General features: G+C 37.9%; 1 protein-coding gene across 1 annotated transcript in view; it reads right to left on the bottom strand.

Annotated features, from left to right (window-relative positions):
• LOC115237700 (putative odorant receptor 85d) overlaps nucleotides 1-22,166 on the bottom strand; it is a 36,450-nt gene that overhangs the window by 10,369 nt on the left and 3,915 nt on the right. The window contains exon 2 of the mRNA XM_029810921.1: nucleotides 20,407-20,517. Within this exon, the coding sequence (XP_029666781.1) occupies nucleotides 20,407-20,517 (111 nt within the window). The remainder of the gene's footprint in view (nucleotides 1-20,406; nucleotides 20,518-22,166) is intronic.

The following is a 22,166-nucleotide window of genomic DNA, read 5'->3' as shown; positions in this document are numbered from 1 at the left end:
TTTGGTATCAGTAAATGAAGCGTCGTATGTTAAGAAGTACTGTTGTGAAGACTGAGTAGAAGTCCACCAAGGGTAAGAAGCCATTAGCTAAGATGGTGAAAGCCTGTTTTGGTTTTGGCAAGAGTGGTTATTTTAAGCGTGATTGTTCTAAACGGAAAGAACGAAGCGAAGGGAGTGGCCATAATTGGAAGAAGCTGGAAGATGTTGGATACATATGTTTGAATGCCGAAGAAAAGGATAAGAATGATGGCCAAACATTGGCAGATAGTGGCGCATCGTGCTACATGTTCAACGATCGATTAAGTGCCATTAGTGAAGAAGATGAAGCTTGCTGAAAATACAAGTTGTATTTGCCTGGCCGTAATACTGTTGGAGCTGAAATCTGGGTTAATAAAAATGAGTTATTTTCAAGAACGCCATATATTTTCCTGGCCTGAGGTAAAATCTTATCGGCGTTGGTCTGACAGAGCAGGCCGGGCATCAAAATCGTTATTGCGAAGGCAAAATGAAATTTATTTGGAAAGACGGTGTCAGGGAGCATGGAAGGCTAGCTGGAAGATGTTGGATACATATGTTTGAATGCCGAAGAAAAGGATAAGAATGATGGCCAAACATTGGCAGATAGTGGCGCATCGTGCTACATGTTCAACGATCGATTAAGTGCCATTAGTGAAGAAGATGAAGCTTGCTGAAAATACAAGTTGTATTTGCCTGGCCGTAATACTGTTGGAGCTGAAATCTGGGTTAATAAAAATGAGTTATTTTCAAGAACGCCATATATTTTCCTGGCCTGTAAAATCTTATCGGCATTGGTCTGACAGAGCAGGCCGGGCATCAAAATCGTTGTTGCGAAGGCAAAATGAAATTTATTTGGAAAGACGGTGTCAGGGAGCATGGAAGGCTGCCTGACCGAGAATAATTTATATGAGATCCGCCTGTTGAAAATAGAGAATCTTATGCTATAACGAATAACGTTGAACCTGTACGCCAGACTTGGTCACATCATTTTGAAGAAAATGCGGGAGATTGCAAGAGCCGGCCATATGGAGGTAAATATTCTAAGAGACACCAAATTGTGAAGCGTGTCAGTTTGGTAATGACAAAGAAGTCTTTTAAAAGTTGCGAAACACGTGATTATCTCAAGTTTCTACACTCGGACGTTAATAGTCCGCAGCTAGTGGCCAGCTATGATGGCAAGTGACGTTTTGTGACTTTCATTGACAATGCAACAGGAATGTGCTTCATTTGTTTCATCCACTCAAAGGAAGAAGTGTTTGGAAAATTCGTGGCGATCACAAACTTACTCAAAAATCAACTTAATCGGTCAGTACTTCGTTTAATGGTCACAAGCAGTGTTTCGACCAGGACTCCCTTTTTTGCGGATGTGCCATACATCCGCATGATGCAGCATCAGTGAAGTATCGAAAAGATATACATTGTTCATCACTATATTAAATTATTTAATTTTTTACAAAAATGTACTAGAACTATGTGATATGTTTGACACATATGCATAACAAATACACATCCATCTAAAATACATAATTCCTTTTATTGGACTTTCGTTTCCGGTGAGATTGAAAGTGGTCGAAGAATATGTGCACGTGCAAAGATATTAGCATAAAGCGGAGCGAAGTAAAAGTGAGAAGGCTGAAAGGTATGTAAGAAGAGAAAAAAGAAAAGAAGAGTGAGGTGGAATATACGGTCGAGTGTACGGATGGAGTGTAAAGAAGGATTAAAATGGGAAAGATGGGTTGGGATTTAGAGGTTAGGGTCGGGGAAGAGTGGCAATGAAGGTAGGTGTGGGAGGTAGCGACAGCTGACGGACCGAGAAAGAAGGAGTCGGCGGGCGAATGGAGTAGACGGGAGATTTGAAGGGATGGATAGAGAGAAATGGATGGGGAGATGAATAAGGGAAAGCTGGAGCCTTTAGGAAGGGTAACAAAGGGAAAAAGTGGTAGCATGGGAACATTAGAGGATATCAGTGATGCCAGAAACTGACTCCGGTAGCATGAGGTAGCATGTGGAAGGGATACACATACAATCGAAAACCGCGTACATGTCTCACATGAATGTTGTTTTCTACTGTTGTGTTATCCCCTCCACATACTACCGCATGCTACCAGAGTCAGTTTCTGGCATCATAGGAGGATATGTTCAAGCGGAAAAGAGATGATGTGAAAGGATTGGGTAAGGGCGGGAAGGTGGAGGAAGAAGGGGTCTTCCAACAGAACAAGAAAACGCAGAGATTCATCGCCCATTCTTCGCCTGAAGGGAAGAGGATGAAGGGGGGAGAGGAGGGTTAGAGGAAAGTTATGGAAGAAATCAGATTTGTATGGAGTAGATTAAAGGAAAGTTTAGGGAAAATAAGGAGGGATTTAGAGGAAATGAAAAGAAGAGAGGAGAAATGGAAATTGGAGAAAGAGCGGATAATTTGGAGAAAAAGTTAGAGAGAAGAGAGGAGGATATGGACATAGAGGGAATGGGAAAGTGAGAAAAAAGAATTGAAAAATTGGAAGAGAGAGGTGAAGGGGGAAAGGAAAGAAAGGAAGAGGAAAGAATAAGGCTGATGGTGGAAGGAGTAGAAGAGATGGAAAAGAAGATGGTGAGGAGGGAAAGAAGGAGAAATGTGCTAATAAAAAGATTGAAAGTGGAGGACGGAAAAGTGAAGGCAGGGATTGAGAAAGTGATAGCGGAAATTAGAGTAAAGGTAAAGATAGAGGAAGTAAGGCAGATAAGGACAGGTAAAGAGGAGTGATGGGAAATGGTGGTGGTGAGATTAGGAAGTGAAAAGAAAAAGGGAGGGTGATGGAGGGGAAGAGAAAGCTGAAAGAGAGAAAAGTGTGGATAATGGAGGATTTGACATGGAAAAAAAAGAAGACAAAATGGAAATTAGGAGAGAGAGCGAAAGAGTAAAGGGAATAGGGTATGGGCAGGGAGTGACAAAATTTCGATTAATCTCATACAGCACAGAACATTGCAATTTCATTGCAGTAATGTTACAATCTTGCAAGTTGCAATGCAATATTTTTGAGACATTATTGGAACATGTAATTGTAAGATTTTATGAGAACGTTACAGCAACATTCAAAAGCATTACAAAAAAACAGTTTTTGGGAATCGCTAGTTCGTTCGTTTACCGCTATCCGGCGCGTGTTGCGTTATCTATCCCGTATTTAAGTTTCAGTCACGATGATTATATGAAGCTTGCAAAAAGCGGCCAGTAATATTAAAGATATAACTATTCTTATCGGTTTAATTTATCTGATACAATCCCAACAGAAAATTCAGATATTGAACTGATTGTTCAGAAATCGGACAAGTAAATGTCCGAAAAAGTTAAAATTATCCGTTTATTGTCTACTTAAAATGTAAAATAAAGTCTTATATCGAAATGCGTTGCTACAAATATGCAGAATTTAATAGATAAACTTTGAGAATATATAAAGACATCTAAAAGAGACGAGATGAAACTCGTTGTAATTGCGTAAATTCTCAATCTTTTTTTCTTATCTCTCTTAGATGTCTTTATATATTCTCAAAGTTTATCTATTAAATTCTGCATATTTGTAGCAACGCATTTCAATATTACAAATACATTGCACCGTAACATTACTGTAATCTTACATTGTAATATTTCTAAGGACGGATATTTCGACGTTGCCGCAGGCTTGCAATAACATTGCAAAAACATTTCGCAACTTCTATGAAATATTACAATGTTTCAATGCAAGATCTATACAACGTTTCTGCAATCTTTCGGTGCTGTATGGGATGGGCAGTGGTGGTTATGGAATGAAAAGGGAGAAATTTTAGTGGATGGAAAGAGATGGGACACGCTAGAAGAGCGAGGGGCTGGGCGGGAGAAGATGGGGAAAGGGCAGAAAAGGGAGAGAAAAGGAGGAAATAGAGAGGGACGGTGTGGAGATTAATGTCAATATAGAGAGTGAAAATGGGGTGGAAGGGAGAAGAGAAAGGGGGAGGGGAAGAGAAGTTTAAGGAAAGTAGAGTTGAGGGAATCGCAAAGGACAGGGGGGAAAAAGTGTACAAAATAGCATTCTGAAATGTGGCAGAACTAGAAAATAAAGGGAGGAATTTGTGGAGAGAGATAAGAGATTAGAATATATATTAATGTTGTGTGAGACATGGTTAGACGAGAAGAGGTGGGGGAGGGTCAAAGAATATTTGCCAAGGGGATTTAGACGGAAAATGTAATTGGCAAAGAGGAAAAGTAAGAGAGGAAGGTCTATAGGAAGGATGCTGATAGGAATTGGAGTTGGAATTGAGGTGGAAAGAGTAACGATTAGAGAAGGGATAGAGGAAATAGTAGCGGCGGAGATTAGTTTAGATGGGGAAAAATGGAGGAAGGTGGGAGTATACGTAAACGGAAATTTGGATAGGAAAATGGATATTATAAGAGAATGGATGGAGGAAAAAGGGGGCAGAAATCATAGAACATTGATAGGGGAGGATTTTAATGCCAGGATGGGAGAGAAGGGGTGCTGTGATGGAAAAGGATTGGGAGGAAGGAAGGGGGAGTAGAAATCCGAAGGATAAGAAGATAAACAAGGAGAGTAGGGTATTATTGCGAAGAATTGAGAAAGTGGAATGAGAAATCTTTAATGGGAGAGTAAAGGGGGACGAAGAAGGGGAATGGACATATACGGAGGGAAGGGGGAGTCGGTAATAGACTACGTGTTGGAAAGTATGGAACTGAAGGAGAGGATAGAAAGAATGGAGATTGGGGATAGCATAGACTCGGAACACCATCCATTAGTGCTCTGCAGTAAGGCGCGAAAAGAAGAGATAGTAAGGAAAAAGACAGGAGGGAGGAGAATGAATAGGCGGGTTTGGTCTATGAAGGACAGGGAGGAATTTAGGGAGGCTTTGAGGGAGGTAGAGGAGAGCGCTAAAGGGATGGAGGAGGCCTGGATGGAAATAAGAAAGCAGATCCAAGGAATATTAGAGGTGGGGTGTAGATCGGAGCAAAAGAGAACAAATAGTGGCTGGTGGGATGGAGAATGTGAGGAGGGGGATGAGAAAGGAGCTAAAGAAATAGAGGAAAGGGAAGAAGAAGGGAGGGCGTTCAGGGAGGAAAAGGCGAAATACAAAAACATGTTGGAAACAAAAAAAAGAGAGGAGAGCGAAAGATGGGAGAGGGAGATACAGCACGTAAAGACGGAGGGACGGGTATGGGAGGTGGTGGGCAAGGACAGAAAAAGGAGAAAGAGGATTAATGAAGGAATTAGAATAGAAAAGTGGGACAGGTATTTTAGAGGTTTATTAGGGGAGTAGATAGAAAGATTGTGAGAGTAATAAGGAGAGGATTGAATGGGGATGGAGAGAAGGGAATGAGTAAGAAGAAAATAAGGGAGGTACTTAAAAGATTGAGGGATGGGAAGGCGGCAAGGATGGATGGAATTACAGCAAAGGTATGGAAATACGGGAGGGAAGGGATGGAAGAATGGATTTGGAAGATTTGTGATAGGGTGTGGAAGGCGGAGGGATGGATAGGGGATTGGAACGAGGAGGTTATTGTGCCCATTGTGAGGAAGAGATGAGGGGTAGAATGAGGAGAGGGGTAATGGTGGAGGAGTATATGAGAGTCACGCTGGCGTCGGTGTTATCGAATAGATTAAGAGAGGAGGTGGAAGGGAGGGGGTTAGTGCCGCAGAATCAGGCGGGATTCAGAAGGGGGGTGGGAACGGTAGATAACATTTATACGCTGAACTACTTGATAAACAGACAAGTAAGCAAGGCGAGCGATAAATTAGTGGCATTTTTCGTGGATCTGAGAGTCGCGTTTGATTCTGTAGACAGGGGAGGTTGATAGAGGCAATGAACGACAGAGGGGTAAGGGAAGGGTTGATAGCTAGACGTGAAAATATCGTAAGAGAGACAAAGAATAGGGTGAAGGTAGGGGAGGTAGGGGGGAAAGTTTTTGGACAGGTAGAGGAGTAAGGCAGGGATGTTCTTTGAGTCCGTATCTGTTCAACCTCCTAACGGCAGATTTGGAGGAATAACTAAAGAGAGAGGGATGAGAAAAGATTAAGTTGGGGGAAAGCAGGATATATTCCTTAGCGTATGCGGATGATCTGGTGTTAATGGCGGAGGAAAAGGGTGAGATGACGAGTATGATGGCGAGACTGGAAGTGGAAGGGAAAGGTTGTGGAGGAGATAATGCAGTTTACCCGTTTAGGTTACACGGTACAAAGAAATGGGGGGCAGGAGGCACATCTAAGAGATAAAGTAAAAAGGGGACGGTAGTAATGGGACAAGTATGGGGCATAGGAAAAAAAATTTGGGGGGGACTGAGGAAAAACGTTATGACATTTTGATGCCTTGGTGTGGTCGGTAGTGGAATATGAGGTGGAAATATGGGGGCGGAGAGAGCGAGAAGAAGTGGAGCGGTTGCAGGAAAGGTGAATGAGGTGGATAATGGGGGTACGCCGGGGTACATAGTGAGGGAGGAGTGGCAAAGAAAGAGAGGGAAGTAGGGCATGAGGATTTGAAAAAAAGTAGCAGGAGATCAGGAGGAGCAATCTGACCAAGAAATGGTGGGAAGAGATGAGGGGTAGAATGAGGAAAGGGGACAGTCAGTCAAAATAGGAGTTGTTGGAAGAGGAACAGGAAAACAAGAGTTTCTTTGAAAAAAGAGGGGTAAGAGCGAAAGAAATGGAAAAGAGAATGGAGGGGGGAGGAATGGATTTTGAGGATGTGATGAGAAAGCAAATGGAAAGGAAAGAAAGTTGGGATAAGATAAAGGAGTCCAAGTTTAATAAGCTAGCCCAGTCAATAGGTAGTTTTTGATTACATTAAATCCGGGAGTTTTGAAATTTTACAGGGTCACGTAGTTTTATGTTCTAAATAATTTTCTGAGTTTTCGACCTTGGCGGGGAGCCGCTCGCGCCGCCATATTGAAGAAATGGAGCGAAAAAACAGTTTTTTTGCAATATCTCTTTTTCGATTGGTCCTACGACAAAAATAGTTATTATTAATATTATAGAGAAGGGAATTTCGTACAACTTCTGTCTGAAACTATTTTTTGTGGATTGAATAGTTTCCGACCTACAGCGGCGTAAATGCGGACAATATTCTGCGAATTTTTGAAAATGCTTGTTTCCGGTCTACAGCGGCGTAAAAGCGGATAATATTCTGCAAATTTTTAAAAATGTTTGTTTTTACTCGAATTTTTGAAAGTTATCAATTAATAATTGTATGTTGATATTGTCGACTATCGATTATATCATAAATTAACTATCAACCAACTCCATTCTACAAGAGGTAGAGTTATCGGCGCGTTTTTTTAAAATGTGATATCCCCAGTAAGCCTAATCCACTCTCACAATATATTTTAAATTATTGTATACGGCTCCGTTTTGATGGTCCAGGATGATCTCTCTCATCTATTTCTTCTGTAGTTGGAAATGGAATTTCAATGTTGTTCTTTCATTCTTCGTTAATCTCATTAAGGGCAATGTTTCTTCAATTTCTGCCTGTATTTTTTCTTTATCCTCATCTTCAAAATCGTTCAAAATGTTTTCACATGTTTGCCCATTGCAGTAATCGCAGATAATGGAGCATTTAAGGCCCGTTTTTCTACAACCGCAAGCTGCACCGCATTTCGTTTTGCATTTACATGAAATAAATTGGAGCAAAGCTTGAGGAGCAGGATCATTTGTGTTTCTAACTGGAATAAGTCCAGTTTTGCTCCTTTACCAGCCCCACTCCTGTAAATTTTGTGGGATGCCATACCAAGTCTAGACTCGATGATGTCCTAAATGAATGCTGACGTGCAGCTTCTCGTGTAGTGGGCAACGAGGCAAAATGAAATTTACTTTTTATTATCGATTTCACAGTTCGTTAATAGCGAAGTGAACCTAATGTTTCGATTCCTTTATCACCGTATAACGCGATCAGAAATCTTTCTCCGGCAGTAGCAATAAATTCGCGGTCTATCATTTTGTTTGTATATTTGCACAACATTGTTCAAGTGCGGATTCTTCTCCAGAATAGTGAAAAACTTGTTTTTTTTTATATTAAATATAGCAGATGTTGTATCGCATCCGCTGGATGCATGGAGGAACAGTATATTATCTGCTGTTGCTTCTCCATACAGAAAACTTTGAGAAGAAAACAACTTTTCTGGAATTTTTCCTTTACCTGACATTTAAAAATAAATATTTGAATGTGATCTTGCTAATCCTATCAATAAAATCAAATCTATGTTTTCATCAATGATGACAACAGAATTGTATGATGAGGATATGTTGATGGCAGAAATAAATAAAGACAGAAATTGACGAGACATTGTTTTTTACTGGGGTCAACGAAGAAATCGAATTAAATGACAACTATGAGATTCCTTCTACGAGTACAGAAGAAATAGATGTCGATTAACCTGGACCATCAAAACGGAGCTGTTTATAGTTAATAATTTAAAAATATATTGCGAATGTGGATTAAAGAGGCCTACTGGAAATACCACATTAAAAAATAACGCGCCGATAACTCTACCTCATGGTGGTGTGGAAATGAGTTGATAGTTAATTTATGATATAATCGATAGTCGACAATGTCAAGATACAATTGATAGCATTCAAAAATTCGAATAAAAACAAGCATTTTCAATAATTCGCAAAATATTGTCCGCTTTTACGCCGCTATAGGTCAGAAACAAGCATTTCCAAAAATTCGCAGAATATTGTCTGCTTTACGCCACTGTAGGTCGGAAACTATCCAATCTACTGAAAAAAGTTTCAGACAAAAGTTGTAGGAAATTTCCTCTTCTATAATATTGATAATAACTTTTTTTGTCATAGGACCAACTAAAAAAGAGATATTACAAAAATACCATTTTTCGCCCCATTTTTCCAATATGGCGGCGCGAGCGGCGCCTCGCCAAGGTCGAAAACTCAGAAAATTATTTAGGTCACAAACTACGTGATCCTGTAAAATTTCAAAACTCCCGGATTTAATGTAATCAAATCGCTTTTTTTCATCTCTGTTGACTGGGCTAAGTGATATGGGTGGATAAAGGGGATATCTGAAAAAATGTAGAGAGAAAGTATGTGACAGAGGTTAGTAAGATTTAGGACGGGAAACGGAATGAAGGACAATTGATACTGAAGGAAGGAGGGGAAAAGGAAGTGTAAAAAGTGTGAGAGGGCGAGTGAGACATGGGAACATGTCTGGGGCTACGTTTACATGTCACCTCTAATCGGGGTTAATAACATCCGTAGTTCTAAGGCTGGCCAATCACAGTCATTCCATTCTTCAGAGGAATAGCTGTAATTGGCCATTTTACAACTATGGATGTTATTAAACCCGATTAAAAGTGCCATGTAACAGAGCTCTGGGATGAGTGCTTAAGATGGGGGGAGGGAAGAGGCTGGCAAGAAATGGTGAAGGAAGTGTTGGGGGAGGAAGGAGAGGGAGAAGGATGGCTGAGGAAATTAGAATTGGTAAGAGATGAGAAAAAGAAGGAGGGGAGAAGATGGGAAAGACGGGATGAGAGAGTGAGGAAGTGTGCAATGAGAAAATGTGGGAGTGGGCGAATGTGTGAGAGAATGAGTAAAAAAGCGAAAGGAAGAAAGAGAGAGAGAGAGAGAGAGAGAGAAAGAAAGAGGATGACAGCACGCGCGGAGCAAGAGCAGCGGAAACGGATGTGGGTGCCAATAATGTAGGTGCGCGAGTTAGACACGAGGGAAGGGGTTGTATGTGTGTGTACGGCGGGTAGCTAAGGTGGAATAGGGTAGCTTTAGGTTAATTAGAAATTAGTAAATAAGTTAGTATAAGTGCGCGGAAGATTGTAAGGTTTAGTTTTAAGTTATTGTAAAGTTTTGTAACCCTGAAGAGAACAATAAATCATTCATTCATTCATTCATTCATAATTTCCTTTTATCTGTTGGGGCTCGCCAAAACTTTTGCGCCCATAACTCTTCACTGATGTATTTTCAGTCGCACTAACGCGTATGTATGATAAAAGGAGCCCCGATCGGAACACTGGTCGCGAGTACGTAAATCAGAAAATGAAGGAATTCACCGTTGCTAATGGAATCGTTCATCAAACAATAAAACGGAATGTCAGGTGCCAGACTAAAACGGTGCCAGAATAAAACGGAAAGGGCGAGCGTATGAATCAAACATATGAATGCTGAAGTCGATCGAATCAATGTTATTCGCCAAAGATCTTCCAAAATAATTGTGAGCAAAGGTTAGCAGCGACTTATGTCGTTATTAGAGAATACCATTCGCCAGATCATCAAATAAGTTACCATACAAGCTATGATATGGCCGAGTACCGGACTTGACCTATTTGTGAGTTTTCGGTTCAGTTGTCTATTAACATGTACCGAACAGTCTTCGGTAGAAGAGGTAGCTTAAGGCCAAAAAAGACTGCTGATCAACTATGATAAGAAAGTTCCAAATTATCGATTGTTAGACATGACAACAAACAAGATTACGGTGTCGCATCATGTAACCTTTCAGGAGGATGTCGCTGATATTGACAAACCACGGAAGCATTGGCAGGCTGTGACCATTCTATTGCCCCCTGTTTTTATTAAGAGTGGGAAACCTTGCATAAGTTCCCTCAGTCCTCAGGGAAGGATTAAGGGAAATGTCTGATTTCTACTGACTAAAACCTCTTCTTGTATCCACTACTGGCAATCGTCAGGGGGCGCTCGAGAGACGCAACATCATTTCGTTTGAGCACCTCCTTGCCCTAAAACTTCCCGGCGGAAGAGAGGGAAAAAAGTTATTTTCTTCCTCCCACGCGTCTCTAACGGGACATACTTCCTTCCGTGGCGAGATGTGGATAGTAAGCGCTTCGCCACACCGCTCGGTTATTGTGAGGAAGAATGGGGAATTAGGATCCAAAGACCTCGCTCGGGCCCCGACCTCTTCCAGCTGCCCTGTAGAAGAAACAAGGGACTTTAAAAGAGAAACCCCCATCCCACCAGAGAAACTGTTGTGTAGGACTCTTATGTAGGACTCCTCTGCGGGAGGAATAAGAAACCCTCGTAGGGCCCTTTAGAAGTCATATTCCTACAAATGAGCAAAGAAGAAGGCTCGACAACTGAAGTACAGAAATACGACTGGCCTATCCTCTCCAATTACTTGATACCGGTCAAAGGGAAGGGCTAGTGTATTTAGTCATTTGGCTTTTCTCTTCCTCCCGCCGACGTTATCTGTCGCGCTGCAGAACAGCAAACAGAGGGGGATGAGGAGGGCGCTATTTCATTGTCCTTAATGAAGGAAGACGACAACAAAGATGCCAACAATGACGAGTCCAAAAAACATAGATAGCAGCCAGCGGTCAGTGCTCGCCAATTGCGCGATCTCTCAACGCTGGCCACCGGATCATTACAAAGACTTTAATTCGAAATTGATGAGCCAAAATCAATTGCCAAAACACTGGCCGGGCCTAAAACCAACAAGTGGCACGAGGCCATAAATAAAGAATTTTGTGCTGTCTAGAGTCGTAGTGAGGGGGCTCAATATCCAAAAGGAGAATCTAACGTATCCATACTCCACATAGCATAGCTACAAATCTGAGTCAATGACAGTGACCAAATGACTCACTTGTAGTAAACGATTTGAGATTTGCCGGACGAACTTATGATGTGCAAAGGTATTTATAGACTTTATCCTAAACATTCAATAGCTCTAGAACCATCTACTTCCCAATTTTTCGCACGATAAAGTTAAAATGTATATTTGAAAATCGGGATACAAATAGGCAGGCCTCCCCGTGAATCCTCATAGGCGCGATGAGTAGAAGGTGGTGATTACTCATATGCAACCAAACTGCCCATCCTGCGGAAGGATCCCATAGGCGTTCCTGGATTTTTCCATCGCCCGCCTCGAGATGGTTTTAATAGACAGTGGTATAATTGTTGCGTATGCTTGTATAGACGATGAAGCATGAATTGTGATATCTTTGTGATGGCGATTTTTATTAACTATTTCATCAAAAGTGGTTTAAGCAAAAGCTAAATAGCGCTAGTTAAGTTGACCGATATAAAGTGCGATTAGCACATGGATATTCGCAGTTGGGCATTCAACAAGATATTTGCACCAGTGGTGCAACAAATCAGTTCGTGTGTTGTTGGTTTTGACGGCCAAAGAAGATTGGGAAATCCCCCTATTCGACATAAAGACAGCGTTTCTCTAATGTGGATGAAAAAATATATATGGAATTGTAATCAAGTTTGGCCAAAAATGGCATCCAATATGTGCGCCTATTAAAATTTGTTATACTTAAATAATCATTGCGCCAATGGAACAAAAAATTTGACATTTTCTTGATTTTGTCGCTAGTGAAGTCGATTGTTGCGAATACATCGGCCATGTCCGGCAAATAAAAGTGATATTGCTGTTGTACGTAGATAACGGCCTGCTAATGGCGGCCAAAATGGTTGTCTTGAGATCAGTGCTGGAGGTGTTTAAAAACGAATTCTAAGTGACCGAGGGCGATGGCCAGTATTTCGTTGAATTGGAAGTTAAACGCAATAGTGGCGACAAAGGAAGCTTTTGTTAGCCCAGAACACTACTTGAAGAAGATAGTCGAAAAATTTAACATGCAAGATTGCAAAAGTATGGCAATCCTGACCGAGCAACATTTGTAGTTCACGAAGGATAAGGCTAACAACGATAAAAGCACGACGAGTGTTTCGTACCGTCAGGCCGTAGGCTCCTAATATTTATCTTGCTGAAGCACTACTGGAGTCGACAGGAGCAGCTGATGTCTAGTCGGCCATTTTGAACAATCAAGTTAATTAAAAATCTGAATTTCCACAAACGAATTATATCCGTCCAGCGAGAGAATAATCACGATCCGCGCATAGGCGGGCAAAGTGGGGAGAACATGGCGAGTTACTCAATATCGTATACGTAGATATGGTTTCCTCGGGACTATTATCTCAGTTTAGAAAATTAAACGGGTGAAATAATCTCAACATTTCAAAGTAATTTAAAATCGAAATCTGATTCTTACACGTGATACGAAATTAAAATAAGGAATAATATGACAGGCAACTACAAGAGCAAGAGTTATAATATATTTAAATTACACAATTGAATGTTTATAATTTACGAAATAATTAAATCCTTAATATTAACTTATTTTTATTAGGGATCGTTCATATTATGGAAAATTTTAAGTTTTGGGGATGCATATAAAAGAAAACTGAGTACACAATCGAGCGAGGTTAATATGAAATACATATTTATTTATTTTGATGGTCTTGTACAGGGGGGATAAGATCTATCCTTTCCGAGGTAAGTCAGCAGAATATGAAATATGTATATGTATATACAGAATATGAATACGAAATGAGTAATAATAATACATGAAGGAAATAATAATAATAATTTGTGTGAACAAAATAAGTAATAATAATGTGTGAACGAAATAAGTAATAATAATTTTTTGAACAAAATAAGTAGTAATAATGTGTGAACAAAATAATAATAATATGTACGAAATAATAATAATATAAATATGAAATAAGTAATAATAATATACAAAGGTGATATAAAATTATAATGACATATAGACTGACATACAGGATAAATAATCGCTATCAGAGGTTTCAGAATCTGTTTTGCCTGTGACATTAATTATTAATGAAGATATCCCGTCAATCATTCTATCGGGTATATGGTCGATCTCCCACATCTTTTTCTCTTCATCTTTAATGTGCATAATAAAATTATTCCAATGTTCAGCTGTTACCTGATCAACACCTTGTTCAAGTAATAGTTTGAGATCCTGAATTTTAAAAGTATTGTTATTACTTTTAACGTATCCCTTAACCATTAACCATACCATTTCATTCGAATGAAATTCGCAATGATATGGAGGTAATCTGAGAATTGTTTTGTTGTCCTGTTTTGCCATTTCGTCTATGACATATTTATCAAATTTATTTTGTTGTTGTGCAACAATTTGCAAAAGTTCGGCCTTTACCATAGACTCTGATATTTCTTTTCCTTTACTTTCTAATCATTGTATTATTTCGGCTTTTTTCCAAGAAGTATTCGGCAGTTTTTTCAGTTTCACGGAATGATACGAAGCATTGTCCATAACAATAACAGCATTGTCGTCCAATGGTAAAAATATTTTTGAACCATTCGTGAAATGTGTCGCCATTCATTTCATCGTGGTAATCCCCTGTATTTCTTCGATTCAAAACATATAAGCCCGCCAGGAACGAAATCAGCAGCACTGCCAATATGCAAAACAATTAGCCGTTTGCCTTTTTCGCTTGGATTAGCTGGCCCCGTTGTCAACCCTCGGAGAAATGCGTCCTTCTTGGATTTAACTGTTTCATACATCTAAACTTTTTTCGTGACGTCACTGGCGTTAATCCAAGTATCATCCAGGTAATAAATTTGCCGGCCCTTTTCTCGGTATCTCTTTATAGCCCTCATGTAGTTTCTCCTCTAAACAATTAAATGTTTTCTCTCTGTTAGTATGCTATTGCGGTGTCGGGTGGTATATGCAAAATTTAGTTCTTTTAACAGTAAATGAAAGGTCGATCGTTTACAATTTGGAAGATCATCGTCAGCGTTTACGGCTTGCAGAACTTTATTCAACATTGGCAATTCTTTATATGTAAAATTCGTGCATTTTTCTCCGAATGGCATTTTTATCAAATTCGTCGATTTTTTCTTTAAAAGATAGGCGACATTTCTTTTTATTTGGAGATGTAACCGCACCTGTGTTTCTATATTCTAATAATATCTTTTTTATGCTCGAAATACCAATACCCGTTTGTTCTGCCAATTGAGTATTAGCATCTTTACTTAAAATTTCTGGATTGTCTTTTTCAATTTTTTATGTAAATTAATAATAATGAGTTTCTGACTGCTGTGGATCGACTGAAAATACAAATGAAAAATATACGTTATAAAATTGAAATCTTAACAATACAAGAAAAACGAGTCACGAGTAAATATTTACTTGATAGATATAAATTTTCTTTTATAGAAGCAAATGACGATTAAGGCAAAGCGTCAGATCAATATAATCTTATTCGTGATTATTCAAACAATTTATTAAATCTTAACATATTTTTTACGCAGTGAACTCATGCTAAAAAGGACACTTGAAACTTTAAAACTACAGCCTCCAATATACTCCCAAGGAGAAACGCGAGATCGGATATACGTCTATTAGATATCGGAGCCATCTAGTCTAAAACAACATCTAGAAATATCTGAATTAAATGCCATGTAATTTTGTGTCATTAAAGTTTTTGAAACACAATTAAAACTTTATATTCACACAATAGCAGTATATTGTTTATAAAACACTTTTCGGGCTGCAAGTCACTTCTCGACATCTAATAGACATCTAATAGTAAATGTTAACGCAATATGTATGTAACATCATAAAAACACAAATTCTGTTGTTGGAAAAATAATTTCATAAAACATATTTGTGGTCATACACTAAATATTCACTTTGTATCGTCAAGATTAAATTTCTGTCAATATATCATATGATTCTGGAGATTGACGATGTTTATGGCTATACCTGAAGAGAAAAAGAGATAGCATACTGTATGTCTGTTCTGTTTTACCACCTGCTGAGCGTACAGTTATGTACAATAACCGGTATTAATTAGTCCTTAATGAACATTATGCTTTGACGGAAAAACCGCTAGTGATTGACTGCCGCGGGTTTATAGTTCACACTTACCGCTATGCGGCGAACTATATACTCATTCTATATACTGGTATTTAAGTTTTTGTCATGGAGTGTATATAAAGCCTGCAAAAGGCGACTAATAACAACTATTTCTATCAGTTTAATTTCTGATATGATCTCCATATAGGAAAATTCAGATATTAAACTGATTCTTGAAAAATCGCACAGATAAATGCCCGATGGAACATAAAGTGTCCGAATAAGTGAAAGTCGTTCATTATTGTCTACTTAAAATATAAAATTAGAAATTAACTTCCGTATAAATAAAATCTTTAATTTCATAAATTTAATTATTTAGATTTATCTATATACAGGTTGTCCCATAATTCGCGGATCACCCGCCATGTGCAGGTAGAGCACATGAAACCGAGAAGAAAAGTCCTTTACCATTTTGCGATTTTCGTTAATGCAATTAATAATTACATTTTATAATCGTTAATTATTGCAAACAATTACATTGTTAATTATTGCAAACAATGTAATTGTTGAAATTTGTAATTGTTAATTAGATTTTTGCCCAACTCTGCTTCCTATGCCGCGCGCGCGAGAAAGAGAAAGAGAGAGTGAGAGAGAGAGAGAGAGAGAATAGTTCGAGATGCGTGGCTTCAGCGTTCGCTCGTACGTAGCCGTATACAGCGCCCCTCCCACCGCTTTACCGCGCACCTAGCAACGCCTGAGTAGGAAGTCTCTTCTCGCCGCGCGCTTGTGATTGGCCCATCTTTTTAAATTTATTTCTTAATAATTATTAAGAAAATCGCAAAATGGTAAAGGACTTTTCTTCTCGGTTTCATGTGCTCTACCTGCACATGGCGGGTGATCCGCGAATTATGAGACACCCTGTATATTACACATTAATGTGTTATTATATTTAATATTGTAATTGGTCTTATTTTTGACGTCAAAAAAACGTCAAAAAATGAGATGTTTATTAAACGTCTAAAAGAGGCCATCTAGATGCGAAAGTCGACCTATCTTAGACGTGTTGAATAAACGTCAACTATACATCTATTCGATTTCATGTTTTTCTCTGGGGCTACAAACAGATTAATAATTTTTATTCATCATTGTTTACCTGGCCTCGTTTATTTTTCTTCACAGGAGATGACATTAGCGGCACTTCAATATCTAATTCTTCCATCGCACTTTGTGAATACTTTTTTGGCAGAAAAACACTAAAAATAATCGTTACTACTGAAACAACTGTTCGAAGGTTATTTTGAGGATAAATAACTGCAATGGTCAGTATGCCAAATGGTCGGAGGGACCTGTCACTCGTTGCTAGCACTGGCAAGCTGCACGAGCAATACGGCGATGTGTTGGGGGCTTTATAGGCGTTCTGTGGGGGAAGACCTGCCCGAAATGGACGAGTTTTCGTCCAATCCGTGGTTATTTTTTCGCTGGACGGAGTATAAACACATAGAAGTAAGATTTCATTTTATTTGCAAAACATAGAAAAATGGCCAATTCGAAATTAAGTATTAGTCGTCTTCGGATCGACCAACCAATATTATAAAGATTTTAAATAAAGAAACGTTTCGCCGCCTTTGCTATGACTCCAAATCAGAGATTGGATTGTGAATCACTCAGCCGATGGAAGTGTTAAAAATGGCGAGGCATCAATTTTGAGTCTTTATATTTCGCGCTGCTTGATTGAGACTCGCAGAATGTACAAACCGAATTCGTTGCTATGTGCATATATTTTAATTATGGAAAAGGATTTATAATTTTGTACAACTAGCAAAAAGATTCAGATGCAGGAAAAAATAATCGCTTTGATCGGTAAAATAGAATAGCCGAACTCACTTTAATCTGTTTACACATTATAAAGTGTATTAAAAATAACATTTTTTTTATAATTTTTATTTAAAAATTATACAATAAATATTGCAGAACAGCATTTGTTAAATTAGATTTATTTAAATTAACATTTAGTTATTTAAAAAGTTTTCCTTAAGAAATTAATTTTATAATATAAAGTTAATTTATAAATTGCATTCACTCGTATTATTTTAAAATTTACTTTCAACAGCGAGAATTTGTTCTAACTTTTAGTCTGATTCTCTTTGATCGTAGAGAATTGGCAATTAGGTTAAATAAAGATTGAAATTAGTTTCCATTGAGATAGTATGTAAAAATTCTACGAGTGGTGTATTTTAAATATTGTATAGTTTATACTATAAAAAGTCCCGGACCCTTAAAATATCTTGGAAGGAGTCAGATGTAGAAAAAAATATTTCAGACAAAAATTGTATGGTTTCGAGGGGGCCACATGATAAAAATATGGACTTGACCTTGAGTGACCTTTTTAAGGTGAGGTCAATGTGATCGATGTTTTCTTAAATGGAACCCCAAATTTTTTATTGCATATTCTTATAGCTTATCTCGAGAGCTTTCCAAAACACTATAATAAAATATTTTTGGTAAATATAGCGAATAGGGGATCCAGCCCCAATGACCTTGACTTTGACATATGTTATCAAGGACATAATTCTGAGTAACTTTCTCTTCTAATTTAATCGTCGCTCGTTGCTTATTAAAAAGTTATTAACAAACAAAAATTTGTAAAAATCAAGATTTATACATAAAATATACTGACAGTGACGCAAATGTAAACAAAAAAACATAAACATGCAAGTAAGATATAGTGAAAAGATCATAGAAATAAATGCGAAAATTATGATACTTCAAAATCGCATATCTCTGAAACCAGAAGAGAGCGCCACAAAATTCAAAGTGCGTGTTACTTAGGAACGTGCCCTCTATAATATATGTAAAAATGAGAACGATCCGTGAGGTGTAAGTTAATCTGAACATTTACCACTTTTTCTTCTAATTTAATCGTCGCTCGTTGCTTATTAAACAGTTATTAACAAACAAAAATTTTTAAAAATTAAGATTTATACATAGTCTGACAATGAAAAACTGGATATTTAAGTTAATTTACAGAAATAGTCCTACGTATACTACACATATAAACTGAAATAAACACAAGTTTTTACATATATAGGGTGTTCCAAAATAAAACATAAGTATGTTGAATTAATTATTTATTGGATAAATATAGCTAATAGGGGACCCAAAAGCTCTCGAGATAAGCTACAAGAATATGTAATAAAAAATAAGGAGTTTCATTTAAGAAAACATCGATCACATTGACTCTCTAACTAATACCACTCTTGAAAATATTCTAACACGCAATCGCTCCGTAAATCACGCACTGCTCCGCTTTCGCTCTTCACTCGCGCTCTGCTCAGCCATTTCTCTTAACTCACTCAGGAGTTTCATTTAAGAAAACATCGATCACATTGACTTCACCTTAAAAAGGTCACTCAAGGTCAAGTCCATATTTTTATCATGTGGCCCCCTCGAAACCATATAACTTTTGTCTAAAACATTTTTTTCGACATCTCACTCCTTCCGAAATATTTCAAGAGTCCGGGACTTTTTCCTCACCCTGTATAATACCTGTGCCTAATGCCTGCGACTTAAACATATTTATTTATGATTAGATTTTTTTTTAAATATATTTACACAATATATATTTATTTATTATAAAAAATATTTTGTATAAAGATATACTCTCTTATGATGTAAAACATTCAAAATGATTTATATTGTTAATATACAAGAACAACGTTAGAAAAGAACGATTTTTTTGTCTCCAAAAGAAATGAAAGAAATTTGGAATTCAAAGAAAACATGTTAATAATGATAAAAAAATGATTAGAGACTTTACAAATCCGAAGAAAATTGTTAAGAGATCTGAAATTACAATACTTGCACCAAATCACAGTGCCATTTTAGAAGATAATGCTGTACAACAAATTAGGAAAAATATGTTATTGGGGAAAATCGCTTCTTTTTAACATTGTACTTTTATTAATTGTTTTTTTTTATTTTTATAACATTACCTCAGTTAAAAGATTTTCACCAACAGTGCAATGAGCGTACAGTATTAGCAGGACTAAGAATTGGAATATCAAAAAGGTAACAAGTACTCCTCTCTCACCCTTAGCAAAATTCTGCACATATAAAGAAAAATTGAAATAAGTTATGACGAAATAAAGAAAATATATGATCGGTAAGAAGGTTTTAGCCGTCGCTCGTTGTTTATTAAAAAATTATTAACAAACAAAGATTTGTGAAAATCAAGGTTTGTACGTAGTCTGACAATAAAAAATAATCCAACTTTACTTTTAAAACTGAAAGGTTTGGGTTAAGTTATATTTTCCGGAAGTGCAGCCTTCCCGTGGGGTGCTCGTCGTTTATTACAAAGTTATTAAAAATTGAAGATAGTGGCCGACCGATACTTGCGACATAAGACTGTATATAGTATATTTCGGCATGAATTACCTAGCTTATATTTTAAAGATAGAGAGAAATTAAATTAGAAATAGGTTTGGGTTTGGTTATTTCTTCTGGAAGTGGAGCCCCCCCGTAAGGGGGGCAGAACCCACTGTTTTATGTATACACTTTTTAATGCGAAATGAGGATCCACATGGGTTTACAACTTTCCACGCGAAGCGAGGTTCAACGCAAACCAATGTGTACTTGCACCAAATCACAGTGCCATTTTAGAAGATAATGCTGTACAACAAATTAGGAAAAATATGTTATTGGGGAAAATCGCTTCTTTTTAACATTGTACTTTTATTAATTGTTTTTTTTTATTTTTATAACATTACCTCAGTTAAAAGATTTTCACCAACAGTGCAATGAGCGTACAGTATTAGCAGGACTAAGAATTGGAATATCAAAAAGGTAACAAGTACTCCTCTCTCACCCTTAGCAAAATTCTGCACATATAAAGAAAAATTGAAATAAGTTATGACGAAATAAAGAAAATATATGATCGGTAGTATTTCTAAAAACTTATATATGTAAATCAACTTTTATATATTAACTTTGGGGTAAAAGTGACGTTTAGGGGACGCAGCCCCGATGACCTTGACCTTGACATATGTTGTCAAGGTCACCTTCCTGAGTGACCTTCACCCAGCCCCAATGACCTTGACCTTGACATATGTTGTTAAGGACATAATTCTGAGTAACTTTTTTTTCTAATTTAATCGTCGCTCGTTGCTTATTAAAAAGAGAGTTATTAACAAAAAAAGTTTGAAATATACCAAAGTACATGCACGGACAGGAAGCACGCGCGCGCGCGCACACACACGCACGCACAACTTATAAAGTACATGATACATTGTAAAGCGAGGTCCACCCTGCCTACCGGCGGGTTGGGTGCGGGACATGTATTTACAACCTTCAACGCGAAGCGAGGTTCAACGCAAACCAATGTGTCTAGTTCTTTGATAGTGGAGCCCCCCAGTAGAGGGGGCGGAACCGACTGTGTCCATACATACATTTTTTAAAGCAAAGTGAGATTCTACATGGGTTGTACATGAGTTAAATCTCGCTTTGCGTAAAAAGTTGTAAACTCATGTGGAATTTCACTTCTCATTAAAAAGTATATGCGTGGAGGCAGTATGTTCCACCCCCCCTGTGGGGGGGCTCCACTATCAAAAAACTAGACACATAGGTTTGCGTTGAACTTCGCTTCGCGTGGAAAGTTGTAATCCCATGTGGAACCTCACTTCGGTCGGTCACTATCTTCGATTGTTAATAACTTTGTAATAAACAACGAGCGACGGCTAAAAATTTTTGCAATTTACTTAGAGTCATGTCTTTGACAACATATAGCAAGGTCATTGAAATTGGTGAGGTTGGCGCTAATATGCATATTTACCAATATTCGTGAAATTTAATCGAATCATTTTGTGTATAACTGATTTCTCCACATTCAATGTGGAACCTCCTTTCGCATTAAAAAGTGTATGCATAAAACAGTGTGTTCCGGGGGGGCTCCACTTCCGGGCACATGCCATACACACAATATTTTTTGTAATGCCTGTTATTTCCGCACTACTAGTGCGGTAAGGTAAGTCATAAAGGTGCTTTTCTCGCATTAGTGTGAGAAATAACTACTTTTACATTTTTTCGTTATAACTAACGAAACAAGCGACTTTAGGGCATATGTGTATTAAGACTTTTTGACTTAGAATGACACAAAGAATACACAGTTTCAGTGTGGACATCACGTTGCGGGACACCCTGTATAGAATAACTCAAAAAGTACTTAATGAAAAGATATTTTATTATAGTGTTTTGAAAAGCTCTCGAGATAAGCTACAAGAATATGCAATAAAAAATGGGGGTTTCCATTTAAGAAAACATCGATCACTTTGACTTGGCCTTGAAAAGGTCATTCAAGGTCAAGTCCATATTTTCATAATGTGTCCCGCTTAGAACCGAACAACTTTTGTCTGAAACATTTCTTTCTATCTTGCTTTATTTTTTAGATATTTAGGTGTCTCAATATAAATGCCCCACCCTGTATACAGGGTGTCCCGCAACGTGATGTCCACACTGAAACTGTGTATTCTTT

The sequence above is a fragment of the Formica exsecta genome, unplaced genomic scaffold, assembly GCF_003651465.1.
Source record: "Formica exsecta isolate Colony F162 unplaced genomic scaffold, ASM365146v1 scaffold306, whole genome shotgun sequence".
Taxonomy (NCBI): Eukaryota; Metazoa; Arthropoda; class Insecta; order Hymenoptera; family Formicidae; genus Formica; species Formica exsecta.
The sequence above is the reverse complement of the archived record's forward strand: the minus strand, read 5'-3'. Positions and strand labels throughout refer to the sequence as shown.